This window comes from Oryctolagus cuniculus, chromosome 5 (assembly GCF_051225735.1).
Source record: "Oryctolagus cuniculus isolate XC-2025 breed Fujian yellow rabbit chromosome 5, ASM5122573v1, whole genome shotgun sequence".
NCBI lineage: Eukaryota > Metazoa > Chordata > Mammalia > Lagomorpha > Leporidae > Oryctolagus > Oryctolagus cuniculus.
This window is the reverse complement of record NC_142871.1, coordinates 132,199,710-132,216,653: the sequence shown is the minus strand read 5'-3', so window position 1 is coordinate 132,216,653 and position 16,944 is coordinate 132,199,710. Positions and strand designations below refer to the sequence as shown.

General features: G+C 52.8%; 1 protein-coding gene across 9 annotated transcripts in view; it reads left to right on the top strand.

Annotated features, from left to right (window-relative positions):
• The window catches only part of TBC1D22B (TBC1 domain family member 22B), a 76,928-nt gene extending 60,475 nt beyond the window's left edge, over positions 1-16,453 (top strand). For 5 of the 9 annotated variants that reach the window (XR_016234623.1, XR_016234621.1, XR_016234619.1 and 2 more), the window contains 3 exons: positions 1,396-1,523; positions 1,792-1,887; positions 14,566-16,453. Coding sequence is in view for 2 of the 9 variants with exons in the window: in XM_002714652.6 (XP_002714698.1) it covers positions 1,396-1,523; positions 1,792-1,887; positions 14,566-14,694 (353 nt within the window). In the remaining 7 variants the exon portion in view is untranslated. Of the gene's footprint in view, positions 1-1,395; positions 1,524-1,791; positions 1,888-14,565 lie in introns of those variants that run through there. The other 4 variants (XR_016234624.1, XR_016234622.1, XR_016234618.1 and 1 more) reach the window with 1 other exon arrangement.
• The last annotated feature ends 491 nt before the right edge of the window (positions 16,454-16,944 follow it).

The window sequence follows — 16,944 nt, the reverse complement described above, 5'->3', positions numbered from 1 at the left end:
CACCCCAGCCCAGTACAGGTGTGTTCTGCCCTCTCCTGGGTGCTGAGCTGGCTGCCAGTGGGAGGAGGCGGTGGTTTTGTCCACTTTCTGTCCTATCCTTGTTTTTTCCTCCCTTACACATACCTAATAAATAAAGGCACAGCGATTCAGGAATATGGACTTCCTTTATCATTAAAAGAGTTGCTTGTTTATTCATTTGAAAAGCATAGTAACAGAGAGAAAGAGAGAGAGAGAGAGAGAAATCTTCCATCTGCTGGTTCACTCCCCAAATAGCTACAATAGCCAGAGCTGGGCCAGGCTGAAGCCAGGATCTAGGAACTCCATCTCGATCTCCCACATGGATGGCATGAGCCCAAGCACTTGGGCCATCTTCCACTGCCTTACCAGGTACATTAGCGAGAAGCATTGAAAGTGGAGCATCTAGGACCCGAACTGGTACTCCGATATGGAATGCCAGCATTGTAGGAAGCTGCTTAACCTGCTGTGCCACAACACCACCCCCAGGAGTGAGGACTTTTAAATGGATATATCCTTATTGGTTTTGGCTTTAGAGAAGTAATACTCAGACTTGCTCATTCCAAAAATTAAAACAATTCAAAAAAAGCACAAAATTAGTAGGCATCATCTCCCTTCCTTAAATTCTACTTACCAGAAGTAGTCATTGTTAGTAGTTCTTTCAAGAACTTTATTAAATATTTACCACATGCCAGGTGCTGCTATGTTTACTTATATTTTCTCATTTTATCCCCCAAGCCCACAGAGGTATGAACACTTGTCCCCATTTTCTAGGCTAGGAAACTGAGGAGGACAGTGACTAAGTGAACATCGATCGGGGGGCTGTCATGTAGAATGGAAGTCAGGCTTATTTTGGCTTGCTGCAGAAGCGCACACAGATCCCAAGTGGCGGGGGTTGGCAGGCAGCTGGTCCTGTGGATACAGGAGACACCCGGCAGTGATCACACAGCGTGTCCACGCAGGAGACTGCCCTTGAGTGCAGCCAGTCGTTCAGGCCCTGCCAGCTGCCATCTGTCAGGGGTGCTGCAGAGCAGTGCACACCGCACAAGGGTGACTAAGGTGCCCTCAACCCTCTTTCCCAGTCCAGCTCCTCTGATGAGTAATAGGTCAGGCAGCTGCACGGACCTTCCATCTCCTGCTCTGTGGCCAGAGCAGTCCGTGAAGGAAGACGAGTACCCAGAAGTCACTGTGTGATGATACGCTGTGCTCCGTGCAGTGTTGCTGCGAGGGGTGGACTCAAACGTGAAGGACGCAGATGCCTGTTTGCTTCTCTGTGTCTGGGGGGTGAAGAAATGGAAACTGCCCTTTAGATTCCTGTGGCCCTCCAGGGTCGGAGCCCCTGGTCTGTGCCCATGGGACCAACGATGCTTCCTGTTTCAGAGCAGGTGCATAACCACTTCAGGAGGTACGAGGTCGAATACCTGCAGTTCGCCTTTCGCTGGATGAACAACTTGCTGATGCGGGAGCTTCCCCTTCGCTGCACCATCCGCCTGTGGGACACTTACCAGGTACCAAGAGACCCATGCCCCCTCCCTCCAGGCTTCACTGCCTGCCCTGCCGTACAGTGAGCGGCACAGGCCTTCCCCACCGCCTCCTTTCTGCCTCCGTGTGTGCCGTAGCCTTGCAGGCAGGGCCCCGGGTGGATCTTTTCAGGCCCCTGTTATTCCAACCATGAAACAGGTGTTGCTCTCCCACTGTCCAGAAGGCCTGGAGTGAGAGGACCAGAGCTGGCTCCTTATCAGGGCTTAGAGGCCGTCTCTTTTTTTTCCTTCCTAGTCTGAGCCAGAAGGGTTCTCTCATTTTCATCTCTACGTGTGTGCAGCCTTCTTGATCAAGTGGAGGAAAGAGATCCTGGATGAGGAGGACTTTCAGGTGAGCAGCCAAGGAGCTTGGCCTGGGCTGGGGAGAATGCCAGAATGGGAGTTGGTCCCTGAGTGGGCAGACAGAACAAGGGTGCTGCGGTAGGTGTCCAGCTAGGAGTAGGAAGACAGGAGGGGTGCTCAGAAGAGGTTGCCCCCCCCAGTAGCGTTGTCCATATGAAAAGGGTCTTTGTGCAGGAAAGGCCACAGAGTGACTGGGCAAGCCTCCGAGGTCTGTCATTCATTCATCAACAAGCATTTGTGGAGTGCCTGCTGTGTGCTAGGCATGGCGAAGGTGCAGGGTGTCCTGAGAAGTCAGAGTCTCTGTTCTCATAGAGCTGACGTGCTAGTTGGGGAGGAAGCATGTGATAAGCAAAAGCATAGTAAACAGTATGTTTTAAAATGCCAGAAAGTGGTAAGAAAAAAGTAATATTTCAAAGTAGAACTGGGTAAAGGGATGATTAGGTGGCAGGGAAGGGAGAGATTGCAATTTTGAATACAGTAGCCAGGATAGGCCCAATGAGAAGATGACATTGGGCAAGGGCTTGAGAGCCTTGGGACCTCTCAGGGAGGAGTTGGGGCCAAAGGATTGGCCAGTGCAGCCCATGGCTGGGCCAAGTGAGCATGGTGGTGACCAGTGTGGCAGAGAGACAAGGTCACATAAGACATCAAAACCGGCCGGCGCCGCGGCTCACTAGGCTAATCCTCCACCTGTGGCGCCGGCACACGGGATTCTAGTCCCGGTCGGGGCGCCGGATTCTGTCCCAGTTGCTCCTCTTCCAGGCCAGCTCTCTGCTGTGGCCCGGGAGTGCAGTGGAGGATGGCCCAAGTGCTTGGGTCCTGCACCCCATGGGAGACCAGTTGAAGCACCTGGCTCCTGGCTTCGGATCAGCGCGGTGCTCCGGCAGCAGTGCGCTGGCCACGGCAGCCATTGGAGGGTGAACCAACGGCAAAAGAAGACCTTTCTCTCTGTCTCTCTGTTTCACTGTCCACTCTGCCTGTCCTAAAAAAAAAAAAAAAAAGACATCAAAACCACTGCAAGGACTTTTGCCTTTTACTCTGAGTTTAGTCGAACCCCAAGAGGGTCATGAACTGACCCGTTTTCAGAGGCTTGCTCTGGTGCCTGTGCAGGCAGTTGGGGTAGGGAAGGTGGAAACAGAAACCACAAGGGACCATCTTGTGGTCTTCTAGGTAGGACGTGGAGTGGGGGACAGTAGGGGTGTGAGAAGCGCCAGGTTGGGGATCTACTTCATAAATAAAGGCAGCAGGATTTTCTGGTGAATTGAGCACGGAGTATGACAGAAGGGGATAGGGCTGTGGAGTGGTGGGTTAACGGGGAGTCCCGGTGGCAGCAGTTTCTGTGTGAGGGGCTGTTAGCCAGCCAAACGGAGACGTGGACTGGACAGATAAAGCTGATGAGTCTGGGGGTCAGCAGGGAGAGGTCTAGATTGGACACAGAAATTTAGGAGCCATTGGCCAGGTGCTGGACTTAAAGCCGGATTCTGAGTGAGGTTGCCAAGGAAGTGAGTGTGGACTGAAAAGAGAAACAGACCGAGGCCTGGCACACTCCTCCATCGAGAGGTCAGGGAGAAGAGGTGGACTGTGCCTAGAAGGCCGAATGGGGGTGACCAGTGAGACAGCAGCTTCCTGGAAGCCCTAGGTGAGGAGACTGGGGAAGGGCCTGTGTCAGGTGGGGAGTGGTGGGCAGCTGCTCGCGGGGGCAGGCAGTCTCCTCAGGTTCTGCAGTCAGAGGGAGACCAGCCCGAGGTCATCCATGTGGGGGCAGACTTTGTATGTTTCTGAACTGAATGGGCTTTTTGTTTGTTTTTAATAAACATATTTTTAAAGATTCATTTATTTATTTAAAAGGCAAAGTTACAAAGAAGAAGAGACTCTAGAGAGAGAGGTCTTCCATCCACTGGTTCACTCCCCAAATGGTGACAATGGCTAGGGCTGAGCCAGGCTGAAGCCAGGAGCCAGGAGCTTCTTCCAGGTCTCCCAGATGGGTGCAGGGCCCCAAGCTCTTGGTCCATCTTCCACTGCTTTTCCCTGGCACATTAACAGGGAGCTGGATCAGAAGTGGAGCAGCCAGGACTTGAGTCAGTACCTGTATGGGATGCCAGCACTGCAGGTGGTAGCCTAACCCGCTGCACCACAGCACTAGCCTTCAAGATATATTCTTTATAGGAAAAAGAAAGCCAGAGAAGGCTGAACATTTTTCTGAGTTCTAACTGTAACATAGGTGTTGTCAGGAGTGGCAGTGTCTCCGTGTGGTCCCCAAGCAGTGCCCTTCTGTAGCTGGTATTAGGTGACGAGAGAACAGAAGCCCACTCAGCAGATGGAGGGAGACAGGACCTGTCAGGCAAGGGAACATCTTCTGGAGGGGTCGACATCAGAGAGTAGATGCTAGCCGTGGTGCCAAGGCCACAGGCTGCTGATTAAGACCCACAGCCTCTGCCAGGCGGCAGCGTAAGTGATGTTCTGAGATAAATGAGGACAAGGGGCTGGAACGGCCGTGTGCCGGGTGAGCTATCAATCCTGGTAATGTGCTGGAGGTGGGCAGGGTATCGAGAGCATGAGGTCTAATTGAGTTATCATGAGCCAGGCTGGGCGAGCCGTGTCAGAGCGGATCAGAGTGCTCCCTGCGTTGGCAGAGGGAGGTGGAGGCGATTCCTGAAATGGCTCTCAGTGACTCAGTGTCCACAGAGCAGAGGACAAGACTCCATGACTTGAAGACAGTGTTCATCATGAAGACATTACTGACCAGGTGGCACATTCCTTACCTGATGGATTGGAGGTCTCAGCTGGGACCCAGAGGAACCCGGGGCCTGCTGTGTGTGCTGTGTCAGTGTCTCGGTAATCCTGGCGCAGGGGTCTCACTCTGTTTTACACAGAACGGAATAGGCAGTTAGATGGGGTAATCTGCACATTCTCTCCCCCTACCCCCTGGCCCAGTTCTAAATTCTCTAAGTAGTGAAAGACTGTGTTGGGCCAGACAGGCAGTACCCTTTAGGAGACAGAATTACGGCAGAGGTGTGAGGAACAAGGCCACGAGAGCACTGTGTAGCGTTGGGAGCCACTGCGTGCAGCCTTTGATGACAAAGTAGGCGTGTGCTTCTTCACTGCTAAGGGGCCGCTTGCAATTAAATCACTGCCAAGGAAGCTCTGGGAATGAACACAGGTCTCTTGGAAAGCCAGCATTTCCGGGCTAAAAGCTTCAGTGAGTGACTTGGAGAAAAACTGGGTGAAGTGGTTATGGAAGTACAAGTGGGAGTCTGATCAGACCTGCCACCATCAGCTTCAAAGAGCAGGGGTAAGAGCCACCTGTCCCTGCTGCCGGAGTGGGAGCTGTGCAAGATAGTCCAGTGTTAAATCACAGTTTTTGGAGCCAGAATGCCTTGGTCAAATCCCAGCCCTGCTGCTCTTCTATATATGCAACCTTAAGCAAGTAACTTGGCTCTCTGTGCCTCAGAGTTCTTGTCTGTAAAATGGGACAGTAATACCTACTCCTAGGGCTATTACGAGGGTTAAACAAGTTAATCTATGTGAAGCAGTTAGAATGGAACGCTTGGGCCGGCGCTGCAGCTCAATAGGCTAATCCTCTGCCTGTGGTGCCGGCACACCAGGTTCTAGTCCTGGTCGGGGCACCGGATTCTGTCCCGGTTGCCCCTCTTCCAGGCCAGCTCTCTGCTCTGGCCTGGGAGTGCAATGGAGGATGGCCCATGCTGCACCAGCATGGGAGACCAGGAGAAGCACCTGGCTCCTGCCTTCGGATCAGCGCGGTGCGCCGGCTGCAGCGCGGCGGCCATTGGAGGGTGAACCAACGGCAAAACGAAGACCTTTCTCTCTGTCTCTCTCTCTCTCACTGTCCACTCTGCCTGTCAAAAAAAAAAAAAAAAGGAATGGAGCGCTTGACTTAGTTCTCAAAGCAGCATGCTTTTTCTCCTTAATGTCATTATTATGTGCACCATACTCCCAAATCTGAGGATCAATGAAGTGAATACAGAGCCTTAAGACCCCAAGTTTCTAATTAAGTAATTTTTTTTGACATAACAAAAAATGAGGCCATGGCAGGCTCATCCTGGGTGAAACCCGAGCCAGGGGAGGAGGCAGCAGATGTGCAGAGGTGAAAGGCATTGTGCGTGCTGTTACAGGAACCCCCAGAAGGAAGGGGCCCTGTGTCTCCCTGGCCAAGCGGCTGTCTGGGGTCACTGCTGGAGACAGACGCAGATGGGAGGCTCTCCCTAAGGGCTTTCCTCCCTGAGGCCTCTGAGCAGGGGAACCCGAGGCATTTGGGGGCAGAATGACCAGGTCCTCCGGGGCCCCTGGCTGCATGGCCTGAGCTTCCAGCAGAACTGGGCCAGAGTTGTTTTGTGGTAGGAGGAGGACCTACCAGCAGGCTGGGCAGGTGTCACAGAACAATGGTGATAATTTAGGTTGCATCATATGGGATTATTTCTGGCAGATTCATAAGACCCACTCTTAATAATAGCTCCTCCTTAGCACTTCCAGTGTGTGGGCACTATTCTGAATGTTTATGTATAGTAATTCCTTTATTCCTCACACAGCCCTGTGAGCAGACCATAACAGCGAGCATTGTGTGACTAGGCCCTAGTGGCAGAGACCTAGAACCCTGTCTCTGGACCACTGTGCTCTGGTTCCTCTCGCTCAGACTGCTGGGTGCTTCCTGGAGCACTTGAGACAAACACACGAGGGGCTGCTCCCAGGCAAGGATCTGCGTAGTCCTCCTCCTCCTCTCCAGACTTCCTCACCCACCAGTTAGCCTCCCCCTCATTGGCTGTCGCTAAGGAAATATTTAAGGGTTAACTGCAGCAGGCGTCCCTCGAGAGAGAGAGTGACTCTGTGTGTGGGATCCCACCACCCAGGCTGCATGGAGTGGTCAGGTTCTGGTTGGGTTTTGGTCAGATGCATGGTTGTGGAGGATGGTGGTATTGAGTGGGGAGGGACGTGGGTCCTCTGAGGCCCAGGAGGTGTTCCATGTCAGCCCTGGGTGGTGGTTTCCTTGGGGATGTACATGTGTAAAACATTGTCCACTGTACACTTAAGACCTGGGTCATGAGGCCACCTGCTGAGTAGACAGCTGACCGTGTAAAGACTGCCCAGAGCGGAGCGGATAGATGCTGCCTTTCTCACGTGGGAAGGCCAAAGAGTGTTGGACCCCTGGGCCCAAGTGGGGGTCTCCAAGTTGTTAGCATCTTGCATGCTTGAGTGAGCCCACTGGGATCCAGGACTGCCAAGTCCCAGGACCTGGGTGCGGGGCGGTGGCCGTGCAGGGGAGTGTGCAGCACCGAGTGTGTCGGGACACGAGCAGTAATGGTGGGAAACCTTCCCTGCTACAGGCAGCCGTGGTCATGGTCAGGAAGGTGTCTGCCTGGGACGGGACCACCCCATCATGTTCCCATGACTGCCATGTTCAGTGGTGCGCCACCAAGGGAGTGAGCAGCCACTCCTCTTCCCCACGTGAGCCTCAGGAGGACTGTGTCTAGGCTGGCAGTAGGGAATCTGCCTCCCATTAAGACTTCCTGTTGCCCCCCCAAGTCCTGGAAGAAGGAGGGAAGCCAAGGGGCCTCAGGGGATGGAGGGTGGAGATGTGGTGGGGAGAGGCTGCTGTGGCTGCCTGATGGAAGCCACACTGACGCGAGCCCTTCCTAGCGCCCGCCCCCGGCCTGCACTGGGCCAGGTGTCATCCGCCTGATGGCGAGGAAGGGATGTTAGAGCATGGCCAGCCCCCGGAGCCCTGCAGAAGAGTTCTAGCACAGAGGCCGCCGGAGCCGAGGCTCTGCAGGAGCTAGGCAGAGAGGACACAGCGCGCCAGGCAGGCCCAGCCAGGCCCACTGCAGGGAAGGCCAGGGCAGGAAATGGGGTTTCTTCTGAAACACAGAGGCGTTTTTGCCCCCTTCCTTGGTCCATCCACAGTGCCCATCATTAAGCCTGGCCCAGCACTCTCTAGGCCTTGACCTACACTGCTTACTCTTTGGGGTGGGCTGAGGAGGGTACCTGTTCCCATCTCAGAAAGCCAGCAGAGTGCACAGGGGAGTGTCAGACATAAATTCTGTTGTTGTTGTTTAATTTATTTATTTGAAAGAGCGAGAGAGAATGTAGCTTCCATCTGCTGGTTCTCTCCCCAAATGGCCACAACAGCCAGGTCTGGGCCAGGCCATAGCCAGGAGTCTGGAACACCATTCAGGTTTCCATGTAGGTGGCAGGGGTCCAGGTACTTGGCCATCTTCTGCTGCCTTCTCAGGCACATTCATGGATGCTGGGTTGGAAGTAAATTAGCCAGGCCTGGAACTGGCACTCCAGTATGGGATGCCGGCATCTCAAGTGGTGGCTTAACCCACTGCACCACAACATCAGCCTCCACTCCATTGTTCAGTAACAAAAGTTTGGCATTAAGAGTGGACTTTCAGCTTCTCACCTCTGGCCCAGGCTAACCCTAGAGTACCAGAAGAGACTGGCAGAACCCTGGAATCAGGTCACGGGGAAACATTTTTATTCCTGACAGCCTTCGGCAGAGTACACCATCAGAGCAGGTCACAGGTGTCAGACTGAGAGGAAGACGTCCCACAGCAGGTTCATGTCAAACCCAGAAGGATGGCCCAGTGCCGAGTGCCCTCCATGAGGGGGAAGGAGCAGCGGCCGCCCCCAGAACTATACCCAAGACTCGGGGAGTGGTTGGAGGAAGGGAAGCAGGCTTCAGTGTGTGCTTAGAGGCCCGTAGGCTCCCAGATGAAAGCATGCCGGAAACTGGTCTGGAAGAAAGGGCCCCACAGGAGGCCTGGAAGCCGTCTCACTGCAGCAGGGCGTTTCCAGGAGCAGAGTGCGCCTGTGTCGGCGTCTGAGCACGCACTCGGGCGCCGCAGTCTCGGAAGCCGTCCTGGGAAAGCGGCCCTGTGGGAGCACGTGGTAGCCCATGAAGATGTCGGGGCAGTGCCGCCAGGGCATCGGCGGCTCAGAGCTGGTTCTGAGAAGCACCTGCCAGGGCCTCTGGGCGCTCATAGCGTGCCTTTAAGTACATAAAAGGGAAACGGCAGGAAGTGGGACCAGCTGAGGACCTCAAACCAGAGCGCCAAGTGGTCTCAGAATTCTTTGCTTCTGTCTTAGGGAAGATAAGTTTGGCGAGGTTCCCACTCCGAAGGTGTCTTTTGAGGACACAGGCTGGGGTTATTAAATGAAACAGTGCAGGCCCGTGGGATGTTCCAGGCCTAAATCACACACTAAATGTAAATAATTCCCTTGAACCAGATGGCATCCACCCACAGCCTCTGCAGGGACTCCAGGGTGCGATGTGGAAGCGAGCCCAACCCCGTCTTTACAGACGTTTGCTGACTTGGCCGTTTACATCCTGCCGTAAGAGAGATTCAGGGGGACTGAAGCTTTTCAGCCGGGTCAGGCTCAGGTTCAGGGAAGCGCTGGGGGCGCTCTGACGGCACTCTGATGGGACAGCTCGCCGAGTGCACTGAGTGCTTTGGGGCAGGGGGACACCCCAGTGAATGGACCCAGAAACTAACAGGCAGAGATGCATCTGTGAAAATGCACTGTGACCACAGGAAGTGTTGTGCTACTTCGCTGATTCTCAGAAACACAAGAGGTTTGTTGCATAGCGCTTATTTGACTAGGAAAGTATTTTTCATGCCTAAATACACTGTACACTTGCAAAGAATGTGTTCCAGCATTGCGCAGTGACTCCCTGTAAGAGTCTCATTTAATAGCAAGTGTTTGATACGGCCTTTTGCTGTTAATGATTACTCGCCTGTCCTTGGTTGCACTGCCCTTGGCTCCAGGTAAAATTAATCCGCTCCTTCAGAGTGCCTCTTCTCTGACTCCTTTATTCCTCTGCTCTAGGCCCCTGCTTCTCTTCTCCCTCCAGGGCCTTCAGACAGTTCATGGACAGTGTGTACTATGAAAAATCTATGCATGGATTTCAGTGTCTTTTTTGCACCAAATTAAATTTCATTTTGTAATTCCATTTTCCACACGCTGTTTGAAGTACTTTCATAGAGGATTGTGGTTATATGCATCGATTATTGGGTTGGCCCAGATTATTTGGGTTCCACTCCCAGCCCAGACTGTTCTGTGATCTTAGACGAGTTCCTTACCCTGTGTCCCTCAATTTCCTCATCTGTAGGATGGATTTAATAATATGCATCTCATGAGTTGATGTGAGGATTCAGTGAATGAATCCAAGTTATGTGTAAAGCATTAGAGCCCCACCTGGCCTGTAACAGGTGCTCAATCGATGGTCACTTCCCCTCTAAGAATCCCTGAGTTCTCCCCTGCCCCTCATTTCTAGCCCAGAGCATGCTCTAATGAGGTTCCCGTGTACCTTTTCCTTACTTAAAGAAAAGTCTTGGAGTAGGTGTTGTGGTGCAGTGGTTAAGACACTGATTGGGGGGCTGGCGCTGTTGAACAGCGGGTAAAGCCACCACCTGCAGTGCCAGCATCCCACATGGGCACCGGTTCAAGTCCCGGCTGCTCCACTTCTGATCCAGCTCTCTGTTGTGCCCTGGGAAAGCAGTAGAAAATGGCCCAAGACACTGATTGTTTCCCCTGTATTCCATGTTGGAGTGCCTGGGATCGAGTCCCAACTCTGCTTCCAGTCCAGCTTGCTGCTGATGTTCACCCTGGGAGGCAACAGATGATGGCTCGAGTTCTGGGTCCCTGCCACCTATGTAGGAGATCCGAATGGTGCTCCGGGCTTCTGGCTTTGGCCTGGCCCAGCCCTGGCTGTTGCAGGCATTTGGGGAGTGAAACAGCTGATGGAAGGTCGATCTCTCTCTCCCTCTGTCTTTCAAAAATAATTTTTAAAAAGTAAAGTCTCTTTGCTTATTATGTAATATTGCTTCTTTCCTTTTGCCCCTCAACTTATTTTTTTGTTTGTTTGTTTGGGTTTTTTCCCCACTCCTCACACAAGGCTTAGATTCCTCCCCTGTTGCCTTTCCTTTTCCTTTGCAGCGTGAGGGTTTCCTGCAGGTCCCGGTGCCAGGCCCTTCTGTGGAAGGCCATTGTCCCTTTGCATTAATTAGGAACCGCTGCTTGATGCCTACCCTACAAGCTGTCTTCTCCCAGCTAGTGTTTCCTCTGACTGCATGTCATGCTTAATGTTCCCACGAACTGGCTTTGTAGCCAGTCACCACCAGCCATCCCTGCCCCAGGAGTGCCTCTGCTCTACCCCTAGGTTACTCCTGACCTGCGAGTAACACCTTTGTCCCCCAGCCGCTGTCATTCAGTTTCTGCTCCATTCATTGGAGGGGTTTGGGGTGGTGGTGGGGATGCTGCAGTTCCCAGACACAGCCACATGGTGGCAGAGTGGCTCCTTATAACTAAGCCTCACTTCCCTGGGGGAGGTGGAACACTGACTTGTCCAGGGGTAGAATTATTTGGAAGCTTCTGGGAGGTTTCTGTTGCCGGTAGAAGAGTTAGAAATTACAGGTAGTTCCCATCCTGGCAAATACTATTCCCTTCTAGAAGCTCAGCCCTGTGCTGGTTGTGTTTCTTACCAGTTAAACTCATGTATAGTAACCATTGTAGAAAAAGCAGAACATTCCAGTAAGCAAATGAGTTTGTTTTTGAAATGCTGTGCTTACTCTGTGTTTTATTTTCTGTCTGTAAAGCTGTTGTCCTGCGAAGGGACCCAAAGACATCCAAGGGTGTCTGAAGTGTGGAAGCTAAGACCCCGGGGAGAGAGGCTGCCTGCCTCAGAACCTGCTCCCTGCGTGGGACCAACCCCTTTTACAGGGATGCGGGCACTGGGGAAGGAAGCCGGAAGCAGAGGGCCCGGGGGTCAGGAAGCTCATGGGTGGCATTATATTCCAATGTCAACTTTTTTTGAAGTTGAGATAGAAATGGTGGTTCTCTTTAAAAAAAAAAAAAAAAAGCAGCAGCAGCTTTGTGACAGACATAGGACAGAGGCCGAGGGCGGGCCGAAGGAGACCTGCTGGGTGAGGAGTGGGCGTTCCAGAGGTGTGTGGAGGGCTGAGGGAGCCCAGCACCTGGCTGAGGAAGTGGCCTTGATGAGTGACCTTCAGCAGCAGGGTGGGGAGGGGCCTTGCCCTGAGGGCCCAGGGAGGGAGCTGACTGCTGGCACCGGTGGAGGGCACCCCAGTTCCCTTCTGCTTGTCCTCTTCCTGTGGGCTCACCTCTGTGTCCACAAAGGCGTTTGTTCCCAGGGGTCTGAGAGAAAGTGGTTGCAGTGAATGAAGCACATGTTTACTCAGAGTGGTCAGTGCTGGCGGGGACCCAGGAATATGGGCTTTTTTCTGGAATGCACTTTTTTCTGGATGAACATTAAGTGCCTTTACAATTCGGTGCCCTTTGCCACAGTAATTTCATTTCTAGGAACCTAGCCCAAAGAAACAATCCAAGATATGGCTTTTTGCACAAAGATATTCATTATAATTTTATTAAGGTGAAAACCCAGAAATAATTAAGGGTTCAAAACAGGAAGATAATTATGGTCCACCTTACATCATGGAAAATTCTTTGGTCATTGAAATGTCTACAGGAGTATTTAATATTAGAGGAAATGTTCATGATAAATGCTAAATAGATTCAGAATTATGTAGAGAAAACCTAAAATGTCACATTCATTTTTTATTCTAATCTTCTTTTTAATAGGCTGTTTCCATGGAGCTGTTTAAGGGACATGGACTTTGAAAACTGGAGAGAATTTTTGTCAGTAATTAAAATAAATTTTTGTTAGTAACCTTTATTTTTTTCTTAATTTGAGAGGTAGAGTTACAGACAGTGAGAGGGAGAGACAAAGATAAAGGTCTTCCATCTGCTGGTTCACTCCTCAGATGGCTGCAATGGCCGGAGCTGCACCAATCCAGAGCCAGGAGCCAGGAGTTTCTTCCAGGTCTCCCATGCGGGTGCAGGGGCCAAGCACTTGGGCCATCCTCCACTGCCCTCTCAGGCCACAGCAGAGAGCTGGCCTGGAAGAAGAGCAACCGGGACTAGAACCCAGCACCCATATGGGATGCCAGCACTGCAGACAGAGGATTAATCTACTGCGCCACAGCACCGGCCCTTAGTAACTTTAAAAAAAAAAGAAAAGAAAATTATTTATTTGAGAGACAGAGTTCCCATTCACTGGTTCACTCTCCAGACATCCACAATGGCTGACACTCAGCCGGCCAAAGCTGGGAGTCAGGAACTCAATTCACGTCTCCCATGTGGGTGCAGGAACCCAATAGCTTGAGCCATCACTTCAGCTTGGCAGGAAGCTGGAGTCAGGAGCCAGAGGCCAGAATCAAACCCAGGCACTCAGAGGTGGGTGTGAACATCTTAACCACAAGGCCAGGTGCTCCCCGCCTCTCACCACCCCACAATAGGATTTAGATAAGTAGAAGGGGGAAAAAAGTGTTCCTAGTGAAAGGACAGCAAAAATTAAACCATGCAGGTGTAGTAAATATGGCTGAAGTAGGCCTGGCTGGATGAGCTGGCCGGGCAGGTAGAGGCCAGCCTCTGGGGACCAGGCCAAGGGCAACCATGGGCTCTCTACTGAAAAGCAAGATGTGGAGAAAGGTGTCAGATGCCAAGGGGTGTGTGCTACAGTCATTATCAATAGGGAGCTTTTTAAAGTAGCAAATTAAGTATTTAACAAAAAGGAAATGGTTGAGTAAGTGAGCATATAGCACATGATGGACTAGTAGCATTAAGAATAATTTTTAAAATGTTTTGTTTCTTATTTATTTGAGAGGTCAAGAGACAGAAACGATCAGAAAGAGAACTCCCATCAAATGACTTACTCCCCAAATGCCTGCAGTGACTGGCACTGGACTGGGCCAAAGCCAGGGGCGAGAGTTCAGTCCAGGTGTCCCACGTGGGTTCTGGGAAGCCAGCTACTTGAGCCATCACCTCCTGTCTCCCGGGGTCTGCGTTAGCACGAAGCTGGATGGGGGAGTGCAGCTGGGACTCGAATCCAGGTACTCCCGGTGTCTTAACTGCCGGGCCAGTTCCTGCCCCAAGAATAATCATGTTTGAAGGCTGTTGTGGAAAAACATGAAAGTTGTAGTACCAAGTGATGATTAAAGCACGTACTAAGTCAGTAGTTACGATTATATCTACTGAAAGAAAGAATGCACAGAAAAAGACTGAAAATACATACTTGAAAATTAAGAGAGGTATGTTTGGATGACAAGAAATTCTTTTAAAAATCTTTATTGTTGGGGCAGGCACTGTGGCACAGCAGGGTCAGCCACTGCTTGGTCTGCTCATATTCCATCTCAGAGAATCTGGTTCAAGTCCTGGCTGCTCTGCTTCCAGTCCAGCTTCCTGCTGATGCACCTGAGAGGCAGCAGATGATGCCCCAGTACTTGGGTCCCTGTCGCCCATGTGGGAGACCCAGACTAAATTCCTGGCTCCTGGCTTTGGCCAGGCCCAGCCTTGTTGGCTGTTGTACTTTGGGCTGTTGTACTTTGTTGAACCAGTGGATTGAAGATAGCTCGCTCACTCTCTCCCAATCTTTCTGTCTCTGCTATTTTTAAAGAGGCAGGTGTTAGTGAACCAGAGAACTGACCAAAGCATTCAGAGTGTTCCTGAGGCGAGCTAGAGCCTAGGGCGCCGAGGAAGGGGAGAGCCTTTGGGAGTCTGAGCCGGCAGGCAGGGCCCCATGCCAGGCCTCGGTCTGCAGTGTGGGTTGGTGTGAAAGTCCTTTCTCGTATTCCAGGGGCTGCTCATGCTGCTGCAGAACCTGCCCACGATACACTGGGGCAACGAAGAGATCGGGCTGCTGCTCGCCGAGGCCTACAGACTCAAGTACATGTTTGCCGACGCCCCCAATCACTACCGCCGATAGGTGCTGTCTCCCTGGGGACCCAGACTGCCCCATCAGTGATGGCAATCTGATCACTGTGGCCACTGTGCGAGCCGCGGACCCCGGCCAGGAACCACTCGTGCTGTACAAAGCTCACACCCACCGCCCAGGTCTTAACTTGTTGGCATCCAGCACTCCAAGTCTCTGGATGCGTCTCTTGGACCACTGTCAGTATTCCATGCTGTGCGGATGGGCCCAGCTCTGGGAGAGGACAGAAGAAGAGGTACAGGGTTGTCTGCCCCTTCAAAACAAACTGGACAAAAGAAGGGGAAGGCTCAGGGTCCCCATTCACATTGTCCCTACCAGGGCTGGCTATGTCTCTGCCTCCAGGCCCCAACTGATACTGTTGCTTTTTGTGACTTAGTTTGATTTGATCACAGGTCAAAAACACCTATGTTTTCAAGTCTCCTGGCCCTCATCCCTCTCCCTGGTTTCCTAGCCCTTCCCCTTCTGCCTAGTCTGAGCCAGTGAGGGGCAGCCTGCTAGACTGTGGTTCCCAGAGGAGGGAGGCCGGCACCCCAGAGCTAGGAGTTCTGTTCCTCCTTCCTCACCAGACGTCTGTGTGCGCACACGCCCTCCGCATCTAGTTACACGGATGAATTTCCACGTCCCCTCCAGCCCGACCGCCCCAGCTGGGAGGGGCCCCAGGGCCCAGCGGCCGAGCGGCCCTTGAGAAGGATCAGGGCGGGAGGGAGAAGGGGCTCTTTCCCTCTCAACCTTTTTCCATGATGACCCACTCCAAGATATTATGTGTAAATTGTGTTATTATGTATATGGGTAAAGATGTACAAATATATGTCCTCTTTGTAGCAGATATGATTTTATATTTATAATGTGCATCAACATGTGGACGCAGTGTAGGTCGCTGGCACAGAGGCAGGTGCCCGCGGGGCTGCCGCGCCCCCAGCTGGGTGTCAGGATGCCCTGCACCGAGGCGCCGCGGGGGTGCTGCCAGCCGGAGTGTGGCCGTGCCTGGGAGCCAGCAGCAGCCCTCCAAGCCTCAGTCTCTGTTTCTCTCCTCCCCTTCCTTCCCACCCGTCCCAGGCCTTGCTGGAGCACTGCCCTGCCCTCCCCCCGCAGCACACAGAGCCCCCACCTGTCCCCCAGCAGCCTCCCCTAGAACGGACTGTGGGGGCAGAAGCCCTTTTTGCAAGTATTTGGTCCCTGCCCCTCCCTCAGGATCTGCAGAGCGCCTTCGACCTCACACGTTTAGGTCAGCGTGGAATTCAGGGCAGAAGCTGTGCTGACCAGTCAGTGCCAAGGCAAAGGCTGCCCGTGTCCCTGGGCCGGGGGCTCTTCTCAGAGAGCGGCGTTCCGTGTCCCCTGCCGCCGCCATCACACCCCACACAGCTCGTGACCCCATTTGGTTTCTGGTGGTGGGAGGTTGGCCACCACCTGTCACCCTCCTGAAGCCGAGCAGCGTCCCCAGTGGGCACCACCCTCAAGTCTCTCTGCCAATGGAGCCTGCCTCGCCCCCGCCCACAGCCCGCTGGGAAGGGTCAGGTCCTCCGGAGCTGTTTCTCAGGCGTTCTTTGTCCCCAGCCCTCTTCCTCTGCCCGTCAGTGGGCCTCAGTAGTCCCCTCCACACAGTGGGAGGGCTGCGGCCCGCCCTCCCGACACTGACAAGAGACAGACACTTGTGTTCCCAAGTGGTGGTTTTATTTTTTTAGTTTTCATGTTTGTATGGGAAATTGTGGATAAAGTGAAAGAACTGTAAATAAATAGTGTATTTCCTCCTCTATCTGCTGCTTTCTCTCTCGCCAATTCACATAACCCCTGTGGTCTCCTTTTCTCGAGTTTTTCTTGTTCCTCCTGGTAAGTACAGGGCCAGGTTTCAGTCGGGCAAGCAGGGCCTCAGCCAGAGGATGCCAGTGGCCACTCGGTGCGACGCCTGCTCGGCGAAGTGTGGGCCAGGGTCCCTCACCACTGACAGAGGGCCTTTGTGCGCCCTGCTGGAGATGAGCGCTTGGCGCGGCCATTTCCTTAATACAAAACAAACTTCTTCCTACTTCATTTTTCAAAGGGCTCATTTCTAAAGTTCTTTAATTTATTAATTTATTTGAAAGACAGATACAGCAATCTTCCATCCTCCGAGTCACTCCGCAACTGCCCACAGTAACCCCAGACTGGGCCAGGTGAAAGCCAGGAGCCAGGAACTCAATCCGGGTCCTCCTGCGTGGCAGGGACCCAACCACTAGAGCCATCCCTGCTGCCTCCCAGGATGCGCATGAG